The 22,347-nt window shown below is 44.2% G+C and overlaps 3 protein-coding genes across 13 annotated transcripts in view; 1 reads left to right on the forward strand and 2 right to left on the reverse strand.

Annotated features, from left to right (window-relative positions):
* The window catches only part of arhgap9 (Rho GTPase activating protein 9), a 40,264-nt gene extending 34,726 nt beyond the window's left edge, over positions 1-5,538 (reverse strand). For all 9 annotated transcript variants that reach the window (XR_004163692.1, XR_004163689.2, XR_004163690.1 and 6 more), the window contains exons 1-2: positions 5,301-5,538; positions 140-230 (exon numbers count right to left, since the gene is read on the reverse strand). The gene's annotated coding sequence lies outside the window, so the exon portion shown is untranslated. The remainder of the gene's footprint in view (positions 1-139; positions 231-5,300) is intronic.
* Positions 5,539-5,862: 324 nt separating this feature from the next.
* Positions 5,863-17,393, forward strand: mars1 (methionyl-tRNA synthetase 1). 2 transcript variants are annotated; one of them, XM_012841226.3, is made up of 22 exons: positions 5,863-6,098; positions 8,206-8,296; positions 8,412-8,490; positions 8,778-8,909; positions 9,057-9,132; positions 9,390-9,583; positions 9,827-9,933; positions 10,237-10,353; positions 10,608-10,811; positions 11,008-11,209; positions 11,868-11,942; positions 12,688-12,858; positions 13,004-13,099; positions 13,346-13,463; positions 13,673-13,886; positions 14,409-14,540; positions 14,637-14,741; positions 14,923-15,118; positions 15,498-15,569; positions 15,681-15,707; positions 16,169-16,291; positions 16,683-17,393. In XM_012841226.3, the coding sequence occupies exons 1-22, from the start codon at positions 5,987-5,989 to the stop codon at positions 16,830-16,832; spliced, it is 2,793 nt and encodes a 930-aa protein (XP_012696680.2). In that variant the 5' UTR covers positions 5,863-5,986; the 3' UTR covers positions 16,833-17,393. The 2 variants fall into 2 exon arrangements, with proteins under 2 accessions (XP_012696680.2, XP_012696681.2); XM_012841227.3 differs by lacking the exon at positions 15,681-15,707.
* Positions 17,368-21,844, reverse strand: ddit3 (DNA-damage-inducible transcript 3). 2 transcript variants are annotated; one of them, XM_031567552.2, is made up of 4 exons: positions 21,698-21,844; positions 20,138-20,203; positions 19,546-19,761; positions 17,368-19,360 (listed from the first exon to the last, which is right to left on the reverse strand). In XM_031567552.2, the coding sequence occupies exons 3-4, from the start codon at positions 19,699-19,701 to the stop codon at positions 18,620-18,622; spliced, it is 897 nt and encodes a 298-aa protein (XP_031423412.1). In that variant the 5' UTR covers positions 19,702-19,761; positions 20,138-20,203; positions 21,698-21,844; the 3' UTR covers positions 17,368-18,619. The 2 variants fall into 2 exon arrangements, with proteins under 2 accessions (XP_031423412.1, XP_031423411.1); XM_031567551.2 differs by having other exon boundaries at positions 17,368-19,363.
* Positions 21,845-22,347: the final 503 nt, after the last annotated feature.

Raw genomic sequence — 22,347 nt, forward strand, 5'->3', positions numbered from 1 at the left:
ATATGAACACATTAAACTAATCTGCACACTGGGTTTTGTTTTGTGCATGTGTGTGTGTTTGTGTGTGTGTGGGGGGGGGGGGCTCAGTGGCTATGTATTTTGGTCATGTTGAAAACGGAACAGGAAAACACCCACTTACCATCTCTCGGGGCAGAGTGTCTGGCAGCTCATAAAGAAGAGAGGCAAACGATTCAATCAGCCTGACAGCTCCTCAGCTGCCCAGAGAAATCCTACCAAAACAAATGAAACAGCATTTTAATTTCTTAGCAAGGGGCATTCCTCTGTGGCAGAGGATAACACTGCGAGAGGGAGCAGAGGAACAGGGCTTACAGACATTAAGAGATACACACACACTCTGCAAACTGGCTCATGCAAAAAAAAAGTTAAATAAACTTCATAAAGATTCAGCGTAAACATACACAAACGCATGCCCACCTACACACACACACACACACACACACACACACAACCGTGCACGCACAAACACAACCATCTCACTCCTAATCCTGGCTGACTGATCCTGGATCAACGCACTGAACCCCCGCCGACCCTGAGCCCTGCGCTCCCCCACCCCACCCCCACCCTCAACCCTTCGCTCAGCTCCAATTTGCTGAGGGAGGCTTCACGAGGACAAGGGAGCTCCCCTGGCCTGTCCCGCTACCACGCATCCCCAATCAGTTCGGCCTTTACCTCTCCTCAACATCCTCCTTCTCTCCAAATTACAGCTCTTCAAAGCCACAGCTCACCTCATTGATCTGACCATTGATCCATGGTCAGCACTGCCTGCTGGACAGCACTGGCCAGGGTAATATGAGAAGAAGAGAGATGTAAAAAAAAAAAATGTTTTTAAACCCAGTTGGACGGCCCATCAAAACATGAAGCCCTAATCGGTGCTTCATATCGAATTAGATCAGCACGACTATAGAAATACATGTACTGACAAGCTACTAGGGATGGTAGGATGCACTGAGCTGAGATGATGTCCTTTGATGAGCAGCACAGCTCTTCTCAGAGGAAGCTGAAGACTGGCTGATATCAGCTAATTATAGCAGCTCTCCAAGCTCTGCAATCATCTCTGAGGCAAACCAAAGGTTAAGTAATTATTAGGATCCCATTCATCAGAGCGTAATCAAAACAGAACTGCCTGTATTTAGAGTCACTTACAGAAGACCTTTTGAAAGACTCCACACACACATCCATACATACAGTACATACAGGTGTGATGCATGCTGTTTACTGGTAAACAGGTGAGGGTTCAGGAAGCCTGCCACACCGTTTACACCTGACCTTTTCTTTTCACTAGACGTCGGTGCACTGTAATTATGGCAACTGGAGTTTACACTAGAAACAAACAAGTGCATATCTTCCTGCTCCTGCCCCTCCAGGATAAAGAAGAGAAAGGCTTTGATGGTAGGCAGTTTTTTTTTTTGCACAAGGGTTGATTTTTTGAATGCTTTCATGTCGCTGTCCCAGAACACAGATTCCCAGACGTGGGCTGATTAAAAACAAGCCCACAGTGGAAAAGGAAAAGCAATTTGGCTTGAGGATTTTTTTGCATATTTTCCTTGATTAACACCTCCAGCCAAACACTACTTTCTCACAAAAGCACAAGAATGGGCAAAGGGTATCCTAAGCAACAAACATTTTAAATTAGCTTCACTGCATTCCTCCTGTATTGTTACTAATATTCCTCTCTGGCTTTTGTTCCCAAGGTCACACGTGTGAAATAACTGTGTGACTGAAATCATGCAGTGTCAAAACACAGGTGTTTGCACCACTTGATACAAGAGTGGATGGGCAGGCAGTTTCTACCCTCTGCGGACACCCGGCCGTCTCAATAATAGTTGAGAGCAGCGTGAGATTTGTTTTGGAGGAGCGTGTCAATTCCCCACTCTGGCTCCGACAGACGGGGATGACGACCGCGCTCCCTCTGATGTCTCGCTGCGCTGCGAGTCTGCTCGCCTCCCGGCCAAAACATACTTTCATCCTCCGTGCTTGATGAATTATTGATGAGCGGCAGCACGATGCGAGACACTAAAATCCTCTCTCGGAGTCCCCCTGCCTGGTATTTGGCAGAGAAAGAGAAAAAGATAGAGCGAGAAAGAGAGAGGGAGAGAGAGAGAGAGAGAGAGGGAGAGAGAGAGAGAGAAAAAAAAAAAGAGAAAGAGAGAGAAAGAGAGAGGTAGAGAGACAGAGAGTCCGATGGGAAATGATGGGGTAAAATACACAGAGGGCGAGGGCTGCTGGATGAGTACGATGCTGCGCCGCTGCCCCCATGGTGGACCATTTTATTTGGTAGAGAGATGATCTGTATGCATTGTTTCCACCACTACCATCCCATTGAAACGGCCTGTGGATACGGACACAGTGGGGACATGTTTCTAAAAAAAGATATCTTTGCATCGCTACACAATTGGATAAAATCTCTCAGCTGAGACTTGAGAAAGGAAGGACGCCTGAATAAATATATGAAGACAGAGAAAACTCAAAAAAGACAAAAAAGATGGCCACAGAGGAGCCTCTGTTAGGCTGCTGGAACAACTGACATTAGTTGAACAATGGCAAGTATGGAGTATGCCAACTGTTAAACAACACCAAAGAACATTGCTGCCTTCACCAGCCAATCAGTGATGTCCACTGGCGCCAGCAGCTTTTTCATTGGTTTACCTCACCATGAGCCGTCATAGTAACACAGTGGCTCTGACACCATCAATCAGTGGTGCATGGGACCAAACTCAATTGGACATCGATTTGCCTTTGCATACACCTAATTGCATTTGCCTTTGACCACGCATACTATGCTCCAAGAGTACTGACTGGAATGGCATTTCGCGGCAGAGTGTAACACCGTCTTATTGTCCTTCACACACCCGAGACTTCAGGTGTGAGGGCTGGGGGTTCGTTAAAACACTCCATCAGAGGGGATAAAGACATCTGCAGAGAGAGGCTAGAAGCAGTGGGATTTTTCCATTACGGAAGCAGCACAGTACTGTGCAGCTGAACATGGATCAAGCCCACAGGCCACCTCATAGTTCATCGACTCATCCTAAGAGTGGACACCATTGATTCGGGGGGGGGGGATGACAGAGTGTGTGTGTGTGTGTGTGTGTGAGAGAGAGAGAGAGAGAGCTGTCAAACAGTGTGTGTGTTTGTGTGTGTGTGTGTGTGTGTGTGTGTGTGTGTGTGTGTGTGTGTGTGTGTGTGTTTGTGTGTTTGTGTGTGTGTGAGAGAGAGAGCTGTCAAACAGTGTCAGGCAAAGCATAGTAACTCTCTCAAGACTAAATGGCACAGCCAACTCTCCACCGAACTGGTGACACTACTGAGATAGAAGGAGAAAGAAAGTAAGCAGTAGAAACAGCAGTGAACAAGAACTATATCAAACCCTTTCACTGATGTGAAACACTATGGATGGCTAAACATATGGCTAAATAAAGACACACATGCCTCTGAATCCTATATTAAGTCTGATATTGAGTCTTCTCCCATTCAGCAGTATATCAGACAGTGATGTGGTGTAGTATGGTCTGGTGTGTGTGTGTGTATGTGTGTGTGTGTGTGTGTGTGTGTGTGTGTGTGTGTGTGTGTGTGTGTGTGTGTGTGTGTGTGTGTGTGTGTGTGTGTGTGTGTGTGTGTTAAAATGACAAATTCCCTCAGGGTGAAAACCAGAGTTCAACCAAAAAGCCAAGTACAACACTCTCTTTATGAAAGAAGAGAGAAAGGCTACGTCAAAATAGACTGCACATCAGCAACTTGTATTGTCTTTGGTTCTGATCCTAATATCCTCACTCTAATGTTCTCATCTGTATAAAATGTTCTTTATCTTCCCATACTCCCATACATAAATGTACAAAGTGCCATACCCCTGCCTACGAGCGATGTGACACTTATCATGTCAGGGCCTTTGCATTTATGCTAAGATGTTAGGGACGGAGATAATGCTAAAGATTTCATCAATCAAGGATGTTTCCAGAGTACAACAGTTTTGATGTTTTTTAGATTTGAAAACACCCACCATAACCACAATACAAAGCTTAGTGAGTGTACCGGATGAGACCCAGAAGAAAGACGCAAAGACAGCAAGTCTCACAGGATATCTAAAAGCACAGCGCCACTATTCAGCTGAAGCAAAGTATAAATGTCAGTTGAGCTTGCTTATCATAATCTCTCTCTCTCTCTGTGTGTGTGTGTGTGTGTGTGTGTGTGTGTGTGAAGGAGGGATGGAGGGAGTGAGGTAGGAAGGAGCTCTGAAGTTATTGGAACTGTTTTGCATAACTTACTGGCCTCAGTACAGGAAAAAAAAGAAATATCAACTGACTAGCCTACCACTTGTCGTGTCTCTTTATACTGGCATATTATGTGCAACAAATGTGCTTAACAGAAAAAGAGTGTCTTCCACAGTCTGCATTAGTTCTCATTGTCGAACAATTAGTAGGCCAACGAAGTCTGGAAAGAGTATAAACAATATGTCGTATAACCCTATTGCCGGTCTAACGTAGGTCGTTAAGCCAGCTAATTTACATTGTCTATTTCACATTTCAAAATAAATCCAACATTTTTTTTAATCCATGAAGCGCATTGTGTAAGAAGTCTAACTCTCAGAGTCTAACTTTTTTCTTTCCCTCGTTTCTCTCTTTCTGTCGTGACTCTGTCTGTTCTTTGCCCGAAGCAGTTTGACATTAGGCTATGTCACGGTCCCTTCATTCTCTGTGCCATTTGTGCCGCCCCATCTGCCCTGTCTTGTAGAACAAAGCGCTTCTTTTCGCCACAGCTCCTTCCTTGTCCCACTTGCAACTAGTCTTGTTCAAAGTTACAAGTAGGCTAAATCGAAACTGTCACATAAATGTGCATGGCAGTGGGTGCTCTTGGAAGAACACGATGTCGTGAAATTGTTACAGAAGTAGAACGCCGAGTCTATCATTAAGACAACAGTTTTACCAATACATCTGTGGGACATACCTAGGCTATTAGACAGTATAGTAAGTATAGTCTTATGTTACCTTAGTGTTCAAATGAATTAATATATATATATAAAAAATTGACATTACCCAGCAGAAAACCCTAAATACCATAGCTACCACCTCCATCATTATAGAATAACTAAAACTTTTTTGTACTAGTGCATACACAGAAGCATTTTTCCGGCAAGTTGTGCAAATATTCTCGAGGTAACTGCATGTGTTTATTTTATTTTTCAACATAGCCATTATGCTACCTTAAAAGTCTGGTTTCTCAAAGAAAATCATACTTCAATTTTTGTTTCATTTCATTAAATAAATGAAAAACACGCAGATTTGTCTCACCTAACTTCAGGTTAGCGTCTCCCTCCAGCACAGAATTGTATATCAAGTCAACCAGCGCTTCGGTAGTGCGGACCCAGCTCTCGCTGGTGCTCATCATCTCTTCGACCCAGTACTGCTATTGTATCACGTGACAAGTGACAGGTCGAGCGTTAACTCTTCCTAAAAAAATTGCGAAGGTTTACGTTTAATGTATGCAGCATTTTCACATATTTAGAAACCACTGTGGGGGCTCTGTGGTAGATGTATATATTTTCGAAATGAAAAATGAATCAATGTCTTCTTATTTATATTACACAAGAATGTTGACTAGTCTTTCACTGCGCAAATCCTGGAAAGTTTTAACGTTCTTGGCGTAAACTAATTTACATTATATTTGATTGGTCGTCATGTACACGTGGTCTACCAAACCAATTGGATTGAAGTACATCAGAAACTCCATAACTATTGGTATGTGGAAAATGTAGTTCTTCTAAATCTGGTCTTCATGATTGTGCGTAGAAACTGGATGTTTTCAAAACTACAATGGAAACCATGGCGATTGAGTAGTAGTTGCATCAGCGCATGCACCCGACAGAGTTTCGCACGCTGCACGCTGTAGGTCTGAAAAATAGCTTCTTCTGAAACACCAAGTTAAGATACGAGAGATAAGAGAAGGGAAAATTTGTTTGAACGGGGCCTAACTCTGTATGCAAAAAATGAAATTGTTTGTGAGCGAAGGTAATCCGCACTGTTTGAAAGCGTTGGCTGTACTAGAACTTACTGGAGTGAAATGCGACGTTCAACATGTCAACCATGAAGGTATGTTCAGTAACGTAACCTAAGTCAAGCTATGTAGCTTGTATGAGGTACCAGCTGCCCTGTTGGCTAACTTTCCAACAATACTGTGCTTTGTACTGCTTTGATGAAGTAAGACCAATCTGTCAGTTTTTGATCTGAATACTTGGGTAGTATGGAGCGTGACATTAGCATGCACACTAGAAGGCTATTTTCCCCATTCAGTCATTCATTCACGTCACCCTGACCACTCGACTATTTTGACAGGTGTTGTTATCTGTCAGTAAGTGGCTTAACCTATCCCTCGACCACCTTCACTGATTTTATGAACAGGACAGTTTTAGGTGCTTTAAAATGTACACACCTGGTGAGAGTCAGTTTACGTTTTTCAGTTATTGTTATTGCTTAATAATGCAAGCCAAGGTGTGAACTGAAACCGGCGAAGATTTTTACCTATTTTTAAATGTTAGTACTATGAATGTGTAGCTTCTACATACATGGAAACAGCGTAACTGTGTGAGAGGCAACTTTTCACAATGGTCCCAGAGGCTAGTTGCCTCTAGAATGTGTCTGAATTGGGTAACGACTCTGTTTGTTTTTGTTTTTTTGCTACTGTCAAGAAAGGAGTAGTCATCTGTTCACCTGGACAAAGATAATAGTAATGGTGTAGTTTGGGAGAGTGGTTAACTGTTAAAAAAAGATTGTGTGTGTGTGTGTGTGTGTGTGTGTGTGTGTGTGTGTGTGTGTGTGTGGTGTCGTCTCTCTCTCCCTCTCTCCCTCTCTCAATTCAATTTATTTCTTCCAATTCAATGTGCTTTATTGGCCTGACAAATAAGGCATTTGTATTGCCAAAGCACTTATACAATGGATAAGGAATACTGTGACGATGTGCCGTCACTAGTGGATGTTTGGCACCCTGTACACTTGGGTTCAAGTCCGGGTTGGGTGACTATACTCTCCCTTCGCTACAAATGGTGTCAGAAGTGGGATGGCTTGCCGTGAGGTCATCAGAGGCGTGCCTGTAAAACTGTGTGAGGGACCCCCAGGTAGGTTGACGCCTTTGTGAGGGACCCCATAGATGGGTGAAGCACTTGTGTGTGGGGCGCTCTGGATGGGAGAAGTACGGTTGGTGGATGCGCGAGGAATGTCTGTGTGCGTAAAGCGCAAGGGTGCGCTTCCCGAAGGGGAGGCCAGTGTGACGATGTGCTGTCACTACAGATGAGTATGTGCTCTGACTGCCATGCCATCAAGCCTGGCTCTTTGGTGCTGCGGTCAGAGTTCATGTTTGGCACCCTGTAGACCCGGGTTTAAGCCTGGGTGGGGTGACTATGCTCTCCCTTCGCTACAAATACACAGAACAAGAAATCTTAATGTCTATGTGTAGACTTACATAGACATAAACCTACATAAAATAAACATAGCCTAGATATTATATATTTTTTTCTTTTTACTATATATTTCTCACAGTGAAAAAGAAAGTGCTCCTCTGTCTCAACCTTCCCTGTCTGGCAGTGACCACATATTCTGTCCTCTTTTGGCAGCCAGGTTTTTCAAGGTCTACCTGTTTCAACTGCAAGGCCGTGGTCACTGAACCTGTAATTGGTCAGGATTTGCTGCTCCTTCATATCTCTAACAGAGAGGAGATGTGCTGCCAATTTACACTCTCTTTTTAGGGTCAGATTGAAGTTCATTCTACTTTGAATGGTATTTTGATGTGTTCCAAAGTCCAAGTGTTCCAAATAGTCCTCTTTTGCTTGTTTGATGATTTTATTGACCCAAATTGGTTTGGAAGCAGTACCTGTCTGAGCATTTTGTGTATTAGTTTTTGTTACTGAGTTAGTGAGCTTCAGTACCAGCTGGCCCCGAGGACTCTTATCTGGGTTCAGTTCTTGGGTTTTTAATGCCTCAAACTGAAGTGTATTTTCGGTACTAGACTTCAGATGCATCAAGAATTTTAGGGTTCGTTTTTGAATAGATATAGCCAATGGATAACAGCCTAATTCTGCCCTATGTGCGTTTCTGGGTGTTTTTGTTTGGAATTTCAATATAGACCTCTCTCTCTCTCTCTCTCTCTCTCTCTCTCTCTCTCTCTCTCTCTCTCTCTCTCTCACATGCCCTTTGTGTGTTTCAGAGAAAGTGGTGCCATTCCTCAGTCGTCCAACTCTGCCTGTTCTGCATCTTCCAAGTGGTCAGTACCTGTTCAGCAGCAATGCCATCTGCCAGTGAGTTTCACACCTTCATCCCTTTGGGGTTTAAATGCATTTGATAACTCCTTTGGTTGCACTTACACTGTTATCTCATCAGAATTCCTCAGAAGATTATTTGTGTGTCCCACAGATACCTTTTTGATGTCAGCAAAAAAGGGTCCAGCAAACAGAGTCATCAGTGGCTGGAATGGGAGGCAACAGAACTTCAGGTGCAGCATTGTGGCATTACTGCTACTCATGCATTTGGTTAACACATCACTACATTCATCAACTCATTTATCTCTGCACTTCTGGCACTCTCCACTTCTTTGCACTATTTGTTGTGTTTACAGTTCACAGCTCCTGTATATAGTCATTCCTCCCTGTATATATTTCTTAGACCGTTGTGCTGTTGTGTTGTATTGTGTTGTGTTGTGTTGAGTCAAATTCCTTGTTTGTGCAAACTTACTTGGCCAATAAACGTGATTCTGATTCTGATTTATTGTTCCCATGACAGCCCGCACTGATGTACGCCCTCCACTTGGTGGTGGTGCAAGGGAAGACCGCAGATTCAGCCAAAGGACTCGAAGCTCCACTTAGTTTCCTGGAGCAAAGCTTGAGCAAAAGGACGACGGCATTCTTGACAGCAGTATGTTCACTGTGCTGTTCTTTGATTCTGTTACTGATGTCCACTAATTTAAAATGCCCAATAAGGGTCAGACAGTGCAAAGAAAACTGCCTGTATTGTTTGGTTCAGCCCAGCAGAGCTGTTAACTGTATTTCTGTGTATTTTCAGGAGACTGTGGGAGTTGCAGACATTGTCCTCTGGGCCGCGCTTTATCCTGCTTTCCTTGAGAACGGTTTGAAGACAAGTAGGAAAGATTCTTTGTTTTGTGTGGAATATCGCTACATGCTTGTTGTATTCATTAAAATAAACAGTCATAACACTATTCAGTATAGCTGCGCAATAAAAACAACACAAAAAAAATATCCGTTCCATCCTGATAATTACGACAATAGAAAAGTCATGTGAATCCTGCCTATAACATTCAAACAGATTAACACACTACTTGTAAGAACTTAATTGAAGGTGAAGTATGTCGCGCTTGAGTCTTGACTTGCATTGCAGGTGAGCTGAAGTCTACACGAACCTGGTTTGAGCGGGTGGGGGTCCTGCCAGCCTGCCAGGCCTCGGTCCAGACCGTGTTGAAGGGGAAGGGTGTAGAGGCCCTGAAGGGCTACCTGCAGAAGCAGCCTGCTCCACATGGCCAACACACCCAGCCCAGGAACACACACACAAGCAGCAATGGAAGCCCCACAGAGGTGAGGGAACCAGAGCCCATCCAGCATGTCATTTATCTCATTTACACTTCCAGGGTGCACTGGTTGCCAGTTATTGTGTGTGGTTTTGGAGCTAACTGGGTTGCACTGTATAATATAAGATTAAAGAGACCATTTGAAGACCCGTTGTGGTGAGATGTTGCCTGGTGATCTTTTGTGATTGATTGATTGATTGATTGATTGTTTGTTTGTTTGTTTGTTTTAATTTCCCTCGGATATATGCAGACAGAGGACTCAGACCATAACACGACAGAAGAAGAGATTGAGGCGGCGGCTCAGATCTGGAATCAGCAGATTGATTGTCAGAGCAAGCCTGAGAGGAAGCATCCCATGTGAGGATATAAAAGTTTTATTGAGTAGATAGTCTCTGTATCTTTCCTCTTTTTGCAGTGCATAATAGCATGGTATATTGTCCGTTCTGGTCTGGAATATCTGTTTGGGTGTTTATACCACACCGTATATGATGCCAGCATGACAGTATTTTATGTAATTTTTTATAAAACAAACCCATGCATTGACCGTACCCGTGTATCGACAACACCTGTATATTAACCACATTTTTTTCAACATTACGTCATCGTATCAAAAGTGCAAGGGACAGTGCAGTGCTTGACAGGTGTGTGTTGTCCTTGCAGCCTCCCTGAAGAGGGGAAGCGTAATGTCCTGATCACCAGCGCTCTGCCTTATGTCAACAATGTGCCTCATCTGGGGAACATCATCGGCTGTGTGCTCAGCGCTGACGTCTTCGCTAGGTATCTCGCCACTCTGCCAAGATTATGATTGACATGTTTTTAAAGTAAACAATTAAGAAAAAAAGATATTGTTAAAACATATTGTTGGTTATCATTGGATGATCCTTGGAATGGTTATTGAACATTTCTTCATCTGTTATCCTACTTCGCAAACATTTGTAAATAGAGATGTGGTCTAATTTCTCCTAAGAAAGGCAGACTGCAGCTTTTATACCCACAATCCTTTGCGCCCCTTCCCGTCTCTCTCTCCTCAGGTATGGCCGCCAGCGGGGCTGGAATCTGCTGTACATCTGTGGGACCGATGAGTACGGGACGGCCACCGAGAACAAGGCGCGGGAGGAAGGGCTGACCCCTCAGGAGATCTGTGACAAGTACCACGCCATCCACACCGATATCTACAAGTGGTTCCAGATCGACTTTGACTTCTTCGGCCGAACTACCACCCAAAAACAGACGGAGTAAGTGCCAGATGAGTATGTGGTTGTCTGTGAGTTTCCTGTTTTGTGGCGTTTTCTTTTAGTTTTTTAAGTGTATTTGTATTGATGTTATTTGGAGTTAAATTCCTTTATCCTGTATTCTGTAATTCAAATCAGATTCAACTAAACTCCTCACTGATGGCACTCTGTGCTTCCTTTGCCCTCCCTTGTCTCCCAGGATCGCTCAGAACATCTTCTGGCGTCTCCACGAACGTGGTTTCCTCATCGAGGACATCGTGGAGCAGCTGCGCTGTGAGAGCTGCCAGCGTTTCCTTGCCGACCGCTTCGTGGAGGGCGTGTGTCCCTTCTGCCAATACCCAGAGGCCCGTGGCGATCAGTGTGACAAGTGTGGGCGCCTCATCAATGCTGTGGAGCTGAAGGTGACAGACCTCAGACATCCTCAGGCAGTATGCCCAGTCATGTTTCTGGACATCAGCTTGACGTTACAATCCTAATCAAACACATGGATCCAGATTGACAGTTGTCCTTTGTTTTCACTGGGTTATGTCAGATCAGCAGAAGTTTTAGCAGGGTTTTCAGTTTCTCAAGGTACAATATTCTCTGTTGGAGCAGGGTTGCACACCTCTGCTTTATGGTGCAAGGTTTTAAAATGTTTCACTTGGACTACCCCTTGAGTCTTGTTTCACCAGAGTTCAGGTTATCTCTTCAGGACTTTGTGGAACCGACTGGATACAATTTTAAGATTGGAAAAAGTAGGATTTAAAGTTGGTAACCAAGCTGTAACTCTAATAAGGCTCACATGTTAGAGATATTATGTCTTACGAAAAACAGGATGTCAATCAATAAGTTGGACAGGATTTGCTCACTACAACAGGATTTGATTTGGGGCTGAGTGACAAAAGCTGCTTTATCTTACTTCTTACAGAGTTGTCTCTTAAGGAAAGAAAATAATGCCAGGCTGTCAGAAACATTGGCCCTCAGATGTTTGATGTCAGGGCTCATTTCTCTCTACCCCCCCCCCCCCCCCCCCCCCCCCGTCTCATCTGTTAATGCTTGTCATGTGTTGCCCAACCACAGGAGCCCCAGTGCAAAGTCTGCAAACAAACACCAGTCATCCGTTCTTCTAAACATTTGTTCCTGGACCTGCCAAAGGTTTGGGCTCTTTTTTTTTGTTACATCTTGCGTTTCATCAAATGTAATCTAATTACCGTAATTTCCGGACTATTGAGCGCACCTGAATATAAGCCTCACGCACTAAATTTAAATTTTTTTTTTATTTTTAACATAAATAAGCCGCACATGTCTATAAGCCGCAGGTGCCTACCGCAACATTGAAACAAATTAACTTTACACAGGCTAAAATGAATATCAAAACTAATACAATAGTTAGTTTTGCCAGTTAGATAAGTGCACTGTTGCTTTAAGAGCGCACAGTCGCAAGAGTCAATCAGAAGCTAGAACGTTAGATTGAAGACAGACGCTAGTTTGAAACCAGTGAGCTAAAGAACTTGAAGACTGGATTTGTATTGTTGTAAACTTTTATTTTATTTTCTAAAGTGTTTTGAGTTGTGTTCTGTCTACGCTGGTAGACTGTGGTTATTTTGACATTAGTTAAGTTATTGAGAGATACTGAGAAATCGCGTGGAGCTAAGCATCCATGCGGCTGCATCCATGCTAGCATCCTAGCTCCACAAAGCCACCGTAAACACAAAGCCACCGTATACAGTCACAGGTATCATAATCCATAAATTAGCCGCATCGTTGTTTAAGCCGCGAGGTTCAAAGCGTGGGAAAAAAGTAGCGGCTTATAGTCCGGAAAATACGGTATGTGACCTGTCATCGGAGTCCTTCCTCTCCAAGCGCCCGTTTGATTCATGTCACGCTATTTCCATCCTAGTTGGAAGCTAATCTGGAGCAGTGGCTGGACCGGTCGGTGAGCACAGGGGACTGGACGACCAACGCTCGCAACATCACCCGCTCATGGCTGCGCGACGGCCTGAAGCCACGCTGCATCACCAGGGACCTGCGCTGGGGCACCCCAGTACCACATCCTGACTTCTCAGGCAAGGTTAGACCATTATCCTCACACAAGTCCCATTCGCCCTATAAAGGTGGCTTTTAGTTTTTTTTAAAGGGCCACAATTACTATAGCTGACCTTCATTACAGTCCTATTATTACTCTTGAGTCATTCTGTCTCTCCTTTTACCCGTAGGTGTTCTATGTGTGGTTTGATGCTCCAATTGGTTACTTGTCAATTACTGCAAACTACACAGACCAGTGGGAGAAATGGTGGAAGAATCCAGAACAGGTATATTACAATAAGCGCCACGATAATTTAAGCACCATGTTCTTAGGTTGACATGAGTTGGTGAGCGTATTTCATTTAAAATGTAATTATGTAATTCAGAATCGATATGTATATATATGTGTATGTATGTTTTATTTATTTATTTATTTATTTATTTATTTATTTTATCTCATCGTTTTACGTTAAATATTTATCACACTGCGATGAGATCATAAAGCATTTTAACTTTGTCAATTTTACCACCAGGTGGAGCTGTACAACTTCATGGCAAAGGACAACGTGCCATTCCACAGTGTGGTGTTCCCCTGTTCCTTACTGGGTGCTCAGGACAACTACACACTAGTTAACAACCTCGTCGCTACAGGTAACTTTCCACCATCATATAAACCCTGCTCACTAATTTGCACAATTTATTTTTTTGTAAATGGCTGACGAGAGTGCTATATATAACCACTAGTCCCGATCCAGGAGGTTTTCATTATTCCTCCTGCCTGGGGCTTGCTTTTAGGCTTATGGGTCATGTCAGTCATTTTCTTCCTCATGGCGGGTTTGTCGTGTTTCTTTTTTCCTCAGAGTATCTGAACTACGAGGATACTAAATTCTCCAAGAGTCGAGGTGTGGGGGTGTTTGGAGACATGGCAAAGGACACAGGCATCCCGTCTGACGTGTGGCGCTTCTACCTGCTCTACCTGCGGCCCGAGGGTCAAGACGCGGCCTTCTCCTGGGCAGACATGGCCCTCAAAAACAACTCGGAACTGCTCAACAACCTGGGCAACTTCATTAACAGGTAAGGAGCCGGGTCGCAGGCTGGAAATAAAATATAAGCGTTTTGTTTCTTTCATCAAAAGATAAAAATGCTTAAGGCCTATAATAATGATGTGATTCTGCAAGAGTGGCGAAGAGGCATTTTTGCTGCCACTGGAGAAAGAAGAAGAAAAAAACATGAAGGAGTTTCTGTCTTCAAAATGATATAATCATACGTCAGGAGTTATTTTTAGGTGGATTATTTGGTACACCAGACAGTATTTTTTTTTTGTCAGTAAAAAATTCAGTGTATACAGTAAAATAGTATGTTCTATTGTGGTAATGTAATATTTATATAACAAAAACTATCCTCTTAATTAACAGAAGCGACTTATGTAAAGGCATTCCTCGGCATACACTTTGACACTGATTAACGTCATTAAAACAAAAATCAATTTCTCCACTAACTATTACCATGGTACAAGTACATGTTGCAATTATCTCCACTCCCTCACTCGCACTTTCTTTGTCTTTCGTTATCTCCCTGCATCCCTCCATCCCACAGAGCTGGCATGTTTGTCGGTAAGTTCTTTGAGGGCTGCGTGCCTCAGGTGGTCCTGCAGGAGGAGGACAAGCGCCTGTTGGCTCAGGTGGGCTGGGAGCTCAAGCAGTACATCCAATCGCTGGACAAAGTCAGGTGAGACCCCGTCAGGGGCTTTTAACACCAGCGTTTGCTCCTGCGCTTGTAATCCCTGCTAACCCATCTCACTCCCTGTCCATCCCCCCCCGAAAGGATCCGTGATGCCCTGAAGTGCATCCTGAACATCTCTCGCCATGGAAACCAGTATATCCAAGTGAATGAGCCCTGGAAGAAAATCAAAGGAGGTGATGCAGACAGGTGAGCTTCCCTCAACTTAGAACCTAGACTGGTCAGTTACGGACAGGTTACGATTAATTAGCTATTGACAGCTGTGTTTTTATATTTTTATGGATAATGTTGGTCTTTTAGAAACCAGTGTATCATACATGGATGATTTGGATGATTGGTTGACTGTGCGGGTGATTGATTGATCCTTCAGGCAGCGTGCGGGCACCGTGACAGCCGTGTCCGTAAACATGTCTGTCCTCTTGTCTGCCATGCTGGAGCCCTACATGCCCACGGTCAGCGAGACTATCCGGTCCCAGCTGCAGGCACCACCAGCCAGTGCCCATTTCATGCTGCAGGGGGAGGGCAACTTTGTCTGCTCGCTGCCAGCTGGGCACCGCATCGGCACGGTAAGGTTTGGCATGTGAGCGCCCTTATCAGGCAGAGTCCCTGGGCATGACGCCTTAGCCCACTGGCCAGTGAGCACTCAGGTTTATTTATGGACACTCCAATTATAGTGTGGAGCTCAGACTGGCAATTACAGTAATTACCAGCAGCTGCAAGGAGGTGTCCCAAATTTGCCACCAGATATGTAATGTACTCCGTCCCAGATCTTCAGTTATCCATATAAAAGGGGTTTTGAATAGTCTTTGTTCCCTTTGTTTTATTGAACTGGGAGATGAGTCGTGCATTAATGTGATTTTTGTTTTTGTTTGTTTGTTTGTTTGCTTGTTTTATTGATCGATTTTGTGTTTGATCATCACTCTATATGCCTATTACTTTTTGCAGGTTAGCCCGTTGTTCCAGAAGCTTGAGGCTGAGCAAATTGAGACTTTGAAGAAAAAATTTGGAGGACAGCAGGTCAGTAGAAAATACATTAGTTATGGGGTTTTTCTCCTGGTTGAAACTATCCTGTTCTGTAATCTTCCTATGTACCTGCCATAAACCCATCCAATCAATCCCTTTCTACAGCCAGAGGAGGAAGCATCTAAGAAGCAGGTAGATCTGGGGACTTGGAGTGACGATTAACTATTAATTTGCCGTTAGGTGCTGTTTCCAACTAATATAAATTGACAGCAGACTGAACTAAGCTCTGGCCTGGGTGTGTGTGCTGACAATGTCCTCTGTAGAATATATACGTATTTAACATCTGTGTTTTGTCTGTTCCTGTTGACATGTTTTCACCATCGCCAAGCCAAGTGTGCCGTGTGTTGTTTGATACGCCTAGTGTAGAACTCCATAGAAACGCCACGCCACGCCCAACCCGCACTGGCACATTTTGAATATTTCACAAGTGTTGCGTTTGTCATCTGCATTCATCAGCGCCATTTTGAGGTGTCCCCTCAGCGCCATTTCAAGCAACTAACCCTTTAATCCAGAGCAACGAGAAAATGTGCCGTTATCCTCAATGTAGCGTGGTGGCTAAAGTTCCTTAACATCCATCTGCCCTGTCCTTTCAGCCACAGACCATCACCCAGAACAATGCCGCCACCAAAGCCAGCGCCCCTGTGGCTGCATCAGAGACGTCCGTCAAGGCCGACCCTGAGCTCGTCAAGCAACTGGTGGCCGCTATAGCCGAGCAGGTAAGGGTTCTAACTTGTGGGCAGACAGGCAGGACGGCAGAGTTCACTAATCATCGCCAGCTCTGCAGTGCCCACCATTTGCATGTCACTGCCGCCTCGCCTTTGTGCCAGAGCTTTGCCTCGCGTTGCCGTGTGAACCACTGGGGTGGGGTGGGGTGGGGTATGGGGGGAAATCAGGGCTGGTGGTGGTGGGGCCGCACTGCGGCACGGTTTCAGTCTGAGCCGTGCCGACTGAAATAATGCTCAAGTATTGCGTCTACCCCAGCAGCAATGGGATGGATTTCAATGCTGGGTTATGCATTGTAACATACGCAGAATGTAAATAAATACTGTTTCATCATTACTTCCATATGTCCTCCCCCCACCCCCCCTCCCCCCACCTTTGTTACAGGGCGACAAAGTCCGGGCTCTAAAGGGCCAGAAGGCGGAGAAGGCTGTGATCGGAGCAGAGGTGGCCAAACTGCTGGAGTTTAAAAAACAGCTGGCCTTGGCCGAAGGGAAAAGCCCAGAACCTGCCCCGCAGAAGGGAAAGAAGAAGTGAGACCTTAACGAGAGGTGATTGATGGAGAAGAGTAATCTTACCGATTAGAAATGAGTGGGGGAAAATGATGAGGCTCGTACAGTTTTGGGATCACAATGAGAAAGAAAAGACAAGGCTGCATTCTGTAGAAGCCTACACTGGCTTTAAAGGCAAGGACTGGAGAAAGACCCTCCATTCAAATGGAGAAGACAAACACCATCAAAGCCGCAGGAATTCTCTTGAGTGTTTTTCTGAGGCAACGGATGTTGGCAATGAAAGGGAATTGTTTCATAGGAACATCAATTCTTTAATAAGCCCTTTCAAGTCTGTGTGAGTTGCGATGGTTTATGCAAGGTCTGGGCTTGGCTGTTTATTGAAAGAAACGGATGTATGTTTTTTGCCATGGAATACATTTTTAAAATTCAGTACATACTTCAGGGATTGTAATACCGATTGTAAGGCCGTATTCAAAATCTGTCTTTTGGTGATCATAGTGGTGAACTCATATACCATATGTTTGTCATGCAGCCAAATTATGCAATTTCCACAATAAAAATCCACAATAAATGTTTTAATACAAAATGTTCTGCTCTTCAAAATTCTACAAAATACAAAAAAATATAATTGTAAATCACAAACGAGCCAGCATCAAATATGTTTCTTTCTTGTTTTTTTTTTGTCTTGTTTTTTTTAATGGATAAATGAGGGTTACAGCATACAACCGTGTGCACAGAAACACATTCAATGCAACTAACAGGTCTTAATCATGGTTACAACAATAATGCATGCATGCTTTCAGCTACAACTTACAGTTTCTATGAAAACGTATGTGAATAATACACATTTGAGCTGCGGATATTTCGCATAGGCAATACAAAAATAGCTGGTTGATCTGGGTAGACCATTTATTGCAAAGTCTGCTGCCTCAACCTAACAGTTACAGAAAGAAGTTATTTAGACTACGACCTGCACTGGTACCCTACTGCATGTTTTAAGAGATTCCTACAAAAGCTTAGCTATACAATTAATGGCGCTTAAAAAAAGATCCCCACCATACACTCACACACACACTTGGATACTTTCCTGAGCTCCTAATCTCTGCGTGTACAAGGTATATTACAAATTTAGCCCTTGATATCAAACTAAAACGTTGAAAATGGATAGTTCCGGAAGAACGGCAACAATGAAATGCACTCTCCTCGTTCATAAAACACGTTACTCTTTGGACACTCGCTACCTTCACTTCGTTTTGTTCAGAGGGCTACGATGTTAACTACGATAAGATAAAACCTTACGTTAGAACAATCGCATTTCGCGCCTACAGAACTACGATGTCAGTCTTCTCACCACTTCTCCACTCTACCCCGCTCCATTAATCAATAGCGCTCCATTAATCAATAGCGCTCCATTAGTCTTCCTCCCTTAAATCAGAAACGCTACGGAAATTGATAAGGAACACTTAAAGGAAGCGGGCATTTGATATTCTCGCCCAATTACTAAACTGGAACGGGGTGTGTCTTCCTTGGCTTCAGCTCACCTTCACTTTCTCATTGCCTTTGCTTTCTCTTACATTCTAAAGGGAGGTCCTTTTTTTTACCAATCTTTCTATTCCTCCCTTGACAACATGTCTGTCTCTTTTCCTTCTTCCCTCTAAATATGCATAGCACTGTCACCTGGGTCACGACTCTTCCTGAACACAACCCTCTCCAAGCTATAAACCGTATTTCATTCTTTATCGTTTCATTCTTTTAACGCTCTCACTCTCTTTCATTCTCTTTCACTCCCACATTCTCTCCTGCCCCTGCCCCTCACTTTCTGGTGTTGACAAGTCTTTCAATGAGGGAGCGGCGTGTTCGCTGGACTTCCTCGCCAAGCCTCTCGATCTCGGACTTGAGCCGCTCATTCTGGTCGGTCAGCTCCTGCACCCTGCGCTCGTTCTCCTGCTCGCGCTCACGCCGGCTCTTTTTGTTGGGCGAGGAGGAGGATGAGGAGGATCCTGGTGACACCGCCCGCTTGCGCTTCCCGGGCCGTGGTGAGCCCAGGAACGCCGTTGAGGCGGGCGGAGGCGGGGGAGGAGGAGACTGCGGGGAGGACGGGGGTGAGTGGCCAAGGCGGACCGGGGACTGGGAGGCACATGAGGAGGAGGAGGATGAAGAGCAGTAGGAAGGAGAGCAAGGCACGGTGGGCGGCTCCTCCTCGCTGTGGGCTGGCGAGGGCAGCTGGCAGCGCGGCAGCTGGTGGTGGTAGCCAATGCCCGCTCCGCTCACCAACATCGCGCCGGTCTCCACCAGGCCCACGCCGCCCTCGCTCAGCAGCTCGAAGAACTCGGGCGGCAGCAAGTCACCGCCCGAGCCAGATCCCGATCCCTGACCCTCTCCTCCTCTCCTCTCCTCCTCTTGAGCCGGAGGACTGAGGCAAGGCACCGGGGCATGGGTGGGCAGCTGAGGAGGGGGGTCCTCCATCACCCGCTGCACACCCTCGCCCCATCCCTGCCCGTCTGTCAGCCATGTCAGCGAGCAGCTCTCCAGCACATCCAGAAACTCGGGCTCCTTCTGGAAAAAACGAGAAGGGCGGAGACGACATTTGTTATCGCGTTGCCATGAAGTCGCGTAAATAACACCGCCGTTTAAACGACATCCTTAGACCCAGACAAAAAACTTTGTTACATACATTTTTTTTAAATCGCGAAAATAACACAATCAAAAGAAAATAGGAATAACTGATCGACACTGACCTCAGAGCAAGGCGGGGGTCGAGCCAGTTTGGCCCCACCTGCGTCAGAACCAAGGATATCCTGCAGGTCTTCATACCACGCCTCCAACTCTGCACCACACAACGGCCCCACTCCGGGGGGGTATGGTGGGGGCAGGTGCAGCCACTCCGCAGTCATCTCAGCACTCAGTCGCACTCAGCAACGCACAGATACTCTTCCACACGGTACACACTGGACCTGCGACCAAACACATCAAACACAAATGGCGAAGGTGACGGAGGGTTTCGCCGGAACCGCCTTCTCGCTGCCATTCCCATAATGGCCATACCAGGAGAATAACCAATCACACACCTAAACTGAAAATTTGTTATTTGATTGAAAGCTTTTCTTCCCACCCATCTTAACTTCGTTGGGAGGCTTGGGAAATGAGGACACTTGGTGGCCAATGATATGTATTGCATTACTGAACACCCCTTCTTCCAAGGGTGGGATTAGTTCAAAATGGAATTGGCAAGATAATACTCATAAAATGTCTGATGTCAAAAAAAACTTTAATAAATTCAAATCAATATTGCCATACAAATGACATTGAGTGGGAAAAACTGCTGCTTACCTTTCAAATGTTTCCTCTTAATCAAGTCTGGCGATGTGTTGTCGGAGATAGTGTATCCCAACAATTCTGAAGGACAACAACAAGTGTAAATGTTTGCAAGAAAATAACAGCAGAGTGTTTGAAAATCTGTTGTAATTCAGGTTTTAAAATGTCAGTGTAACTGACAAAAATGAATTCCTGATAGGGAACTTGAAACCTGTTAACTCATTTACGAATATGCTATCCTGTGAGTTTCTGAATGCCACTCTGTGTGTTTTTCCCTAAAGTCAACAGCTTGGACAATGACCTGTCGCCTGCCAAGGGATGTCGTCCACATGGCACTGTGATTAGTAGGGTAATATTGCAGCAAAATTTAGGTCATTGGTTTTCATGTAAACAAAGACGCATTGTGTGCTCCAGGGCGCCCCTAGCGCACGTCTGACATGACAGACGAAGCTTCAAAACAGCCTTATTTTTAAAAATGTCTCATTCCGAACCTCAGCCCGTGCCACAGCAGGCCTACCTCATTGATTTATGAAGAGGATAAACTGTCATCAGAAATTACATTCATTGTGCAATAATATCAATATAAAATTTCAAGAAATTGCGAGCTAAATGAAAATAGAAATGTTTAATGAGATATTGTGTCAGTTCTGTAAAGGCTATTTCGAATCACGAATGCAAACATCAAATATGTATTCCCCTCTCCCATCACATGTCCAGCCCACTCAGCGGTGTGAAGGAATCTTCTCAGACATTTGTCGACTAGCCTACTACAGCAGAGAGGCGCTCCAGAGACACGGTAGCAAGCTGTGTCAACTGGTTAGTCAAAATCGTAAAAACTACAATCACGACATTCTGAAATGAGTTGTCATTTACACGAGAGGCTTAATATGCTGTTGTTTATTTTCTAAAAACTTTGTTATTATTAGCTCTCGCTGGGATTAGTTTTGGACAGTCCATGTCTGCCAGCCAATTACGTCATGGAATCAAAGTGGACGGAGGAAACAAAGGCTGAGAACAATACTTAAAACTGCACAAATGTGACAGAATTTAAAATGACTTTTGAACAAAAAACAAATCTAAGTGCATTCTGACTGTGCCTGACATTGAAATCTTACTTTTTATAACTCCATGTTTAAACTCCGGCTAATGACACTTGAAATAAATTACATTGTTCAAATGAATTACTTTTAATCTTAAAATTAAACCTGTGCTGCAACTACGTGTGTGGTTAAGTGCTAGCTGTGCCGTTGTTTGACAGTTCCTCAGCTGTCAATGCTGTCAAACTAACATCAATTAGCTGCTCGAAAACTTAAGTTCAGAGTCAAAGACTGATACTTAACATCAAGTAAACATATGTGTTCGACCACACACTAAGCATCTATAAAAGGTGCTGTCAAATTTAAAATAAGAAGACCAACTGTATTCCCAAAACAGATGTGGGAAAGTTGCCAAAATATTCACATTCTTGTTTTCCAAAAGGAAAAGACCAGGATCACGCAGGCTACTGAAAACTGATTTCCAGACGAAGTCACTTCCCAAACAAAACTAGACGAAATAACATGTAAATGGACTTACCCTTTTTCGTTTATTATGCCGTTTCCTCGACTGTCTTGGATTCGGGGTGTGAATATATTTTAGTTGAGATTGGTGACAGCACATGTTAACCATTGTTCTGTATAAGCCACTGAATGTGAATTTCGGAAACTCCCGGAGACCTTTATATACAGTAACGCCAACCTATCTCGATGAGGAGGGTTGTCTTCTACAACCTAACCTCTAGCATCGCGATCACTTCAGGACTGACGTGTAGCCTTACCAATCCAAAACAAGAAACGAAGCTCTTTTGCTTAGTGACATCCAATGAATAGAAGCTTTTACGGAGAAAGGGCAGGTCTAGATGACTTTGCTAGTTGTCCCAATCTGGGTAGTTTGTGTGATAAGAAAGATGTGATGCAGTCATAAGACGGCCAGGACGAATTTGGGGCGTATGGGAGTCACATGAAAGGAATGATGCAATCCTTGGCAACCGGTTTCTAGTCGGAGATAAGACCAGCAGAAGCTGAACATGTTTTATTTAACAGGCTTTCGTTAAAGCTAAATCTAGACAAACTACCCATGTAGGAAAATGTAAAAAATTCTAATTCATTTTGCTAGCGTTCGCAATTCACATGCAAAATACCTTGCAATATTAATGCTTCTCTGAGCACAGTTTTACGACAAATTTC

Source organism: Clupea harengus, chromosome 5 (assembly GCF_900700415.2).
Source record: "Clupea harengus chromosome 5, Ch_v2.0.2, whole genome shotgun sequence".
Lineage (NCBI taxonomy): Eukaryota > Metazoa > Chordata > Actinopteri > Clupeiformes > Clupeidae > Clupea > Clupea harengus.

What these genes read in the sequence shown, in the direction of transcription:
- mars1 (XM_012841226.3), top strand. Translation starts at nt 5,987, where the DNA reads ATGCAAAAAATGAAATTGTTTGTGAGCGAAGGTAATCCGCACTGTTTG. An exon ending in GGGAGGCAACAGAACTTCAG is followed by an intron (nt 8,491 to 8,777) that starts GTGCAGCATTGT and finishes TTCCCATGACAG; the next exon opens with CCCGCACTGATGTACGCCCT. An exon ending in CCTGAGAGGAAGCATCCCAT is followed by an intron (nt 9,934 to 10,236) that starts GTGAGGATATAA and finishes TTGTCCTTGCAG; the next exon opens with CCTCCCTGAAGAGGGGAAGC.
- ddit3 (XM_031567551.2), bottom strand. Translation starts at nt 19,701, where the DNA reads ATGACTGCGGAGTGGCTGCACCTGCCCCCACCATACCCCCCCGGAGTG. An exon ending in GACCCCCGCCTTGCTCTGAG is followed by an intron (nt 19,364 to 19,545) that starts GTCAGTGTCGAT and finishes CGTTTTTTCCAG; the next exon opens with AAGGAGCCCGAGTTTCTGGA.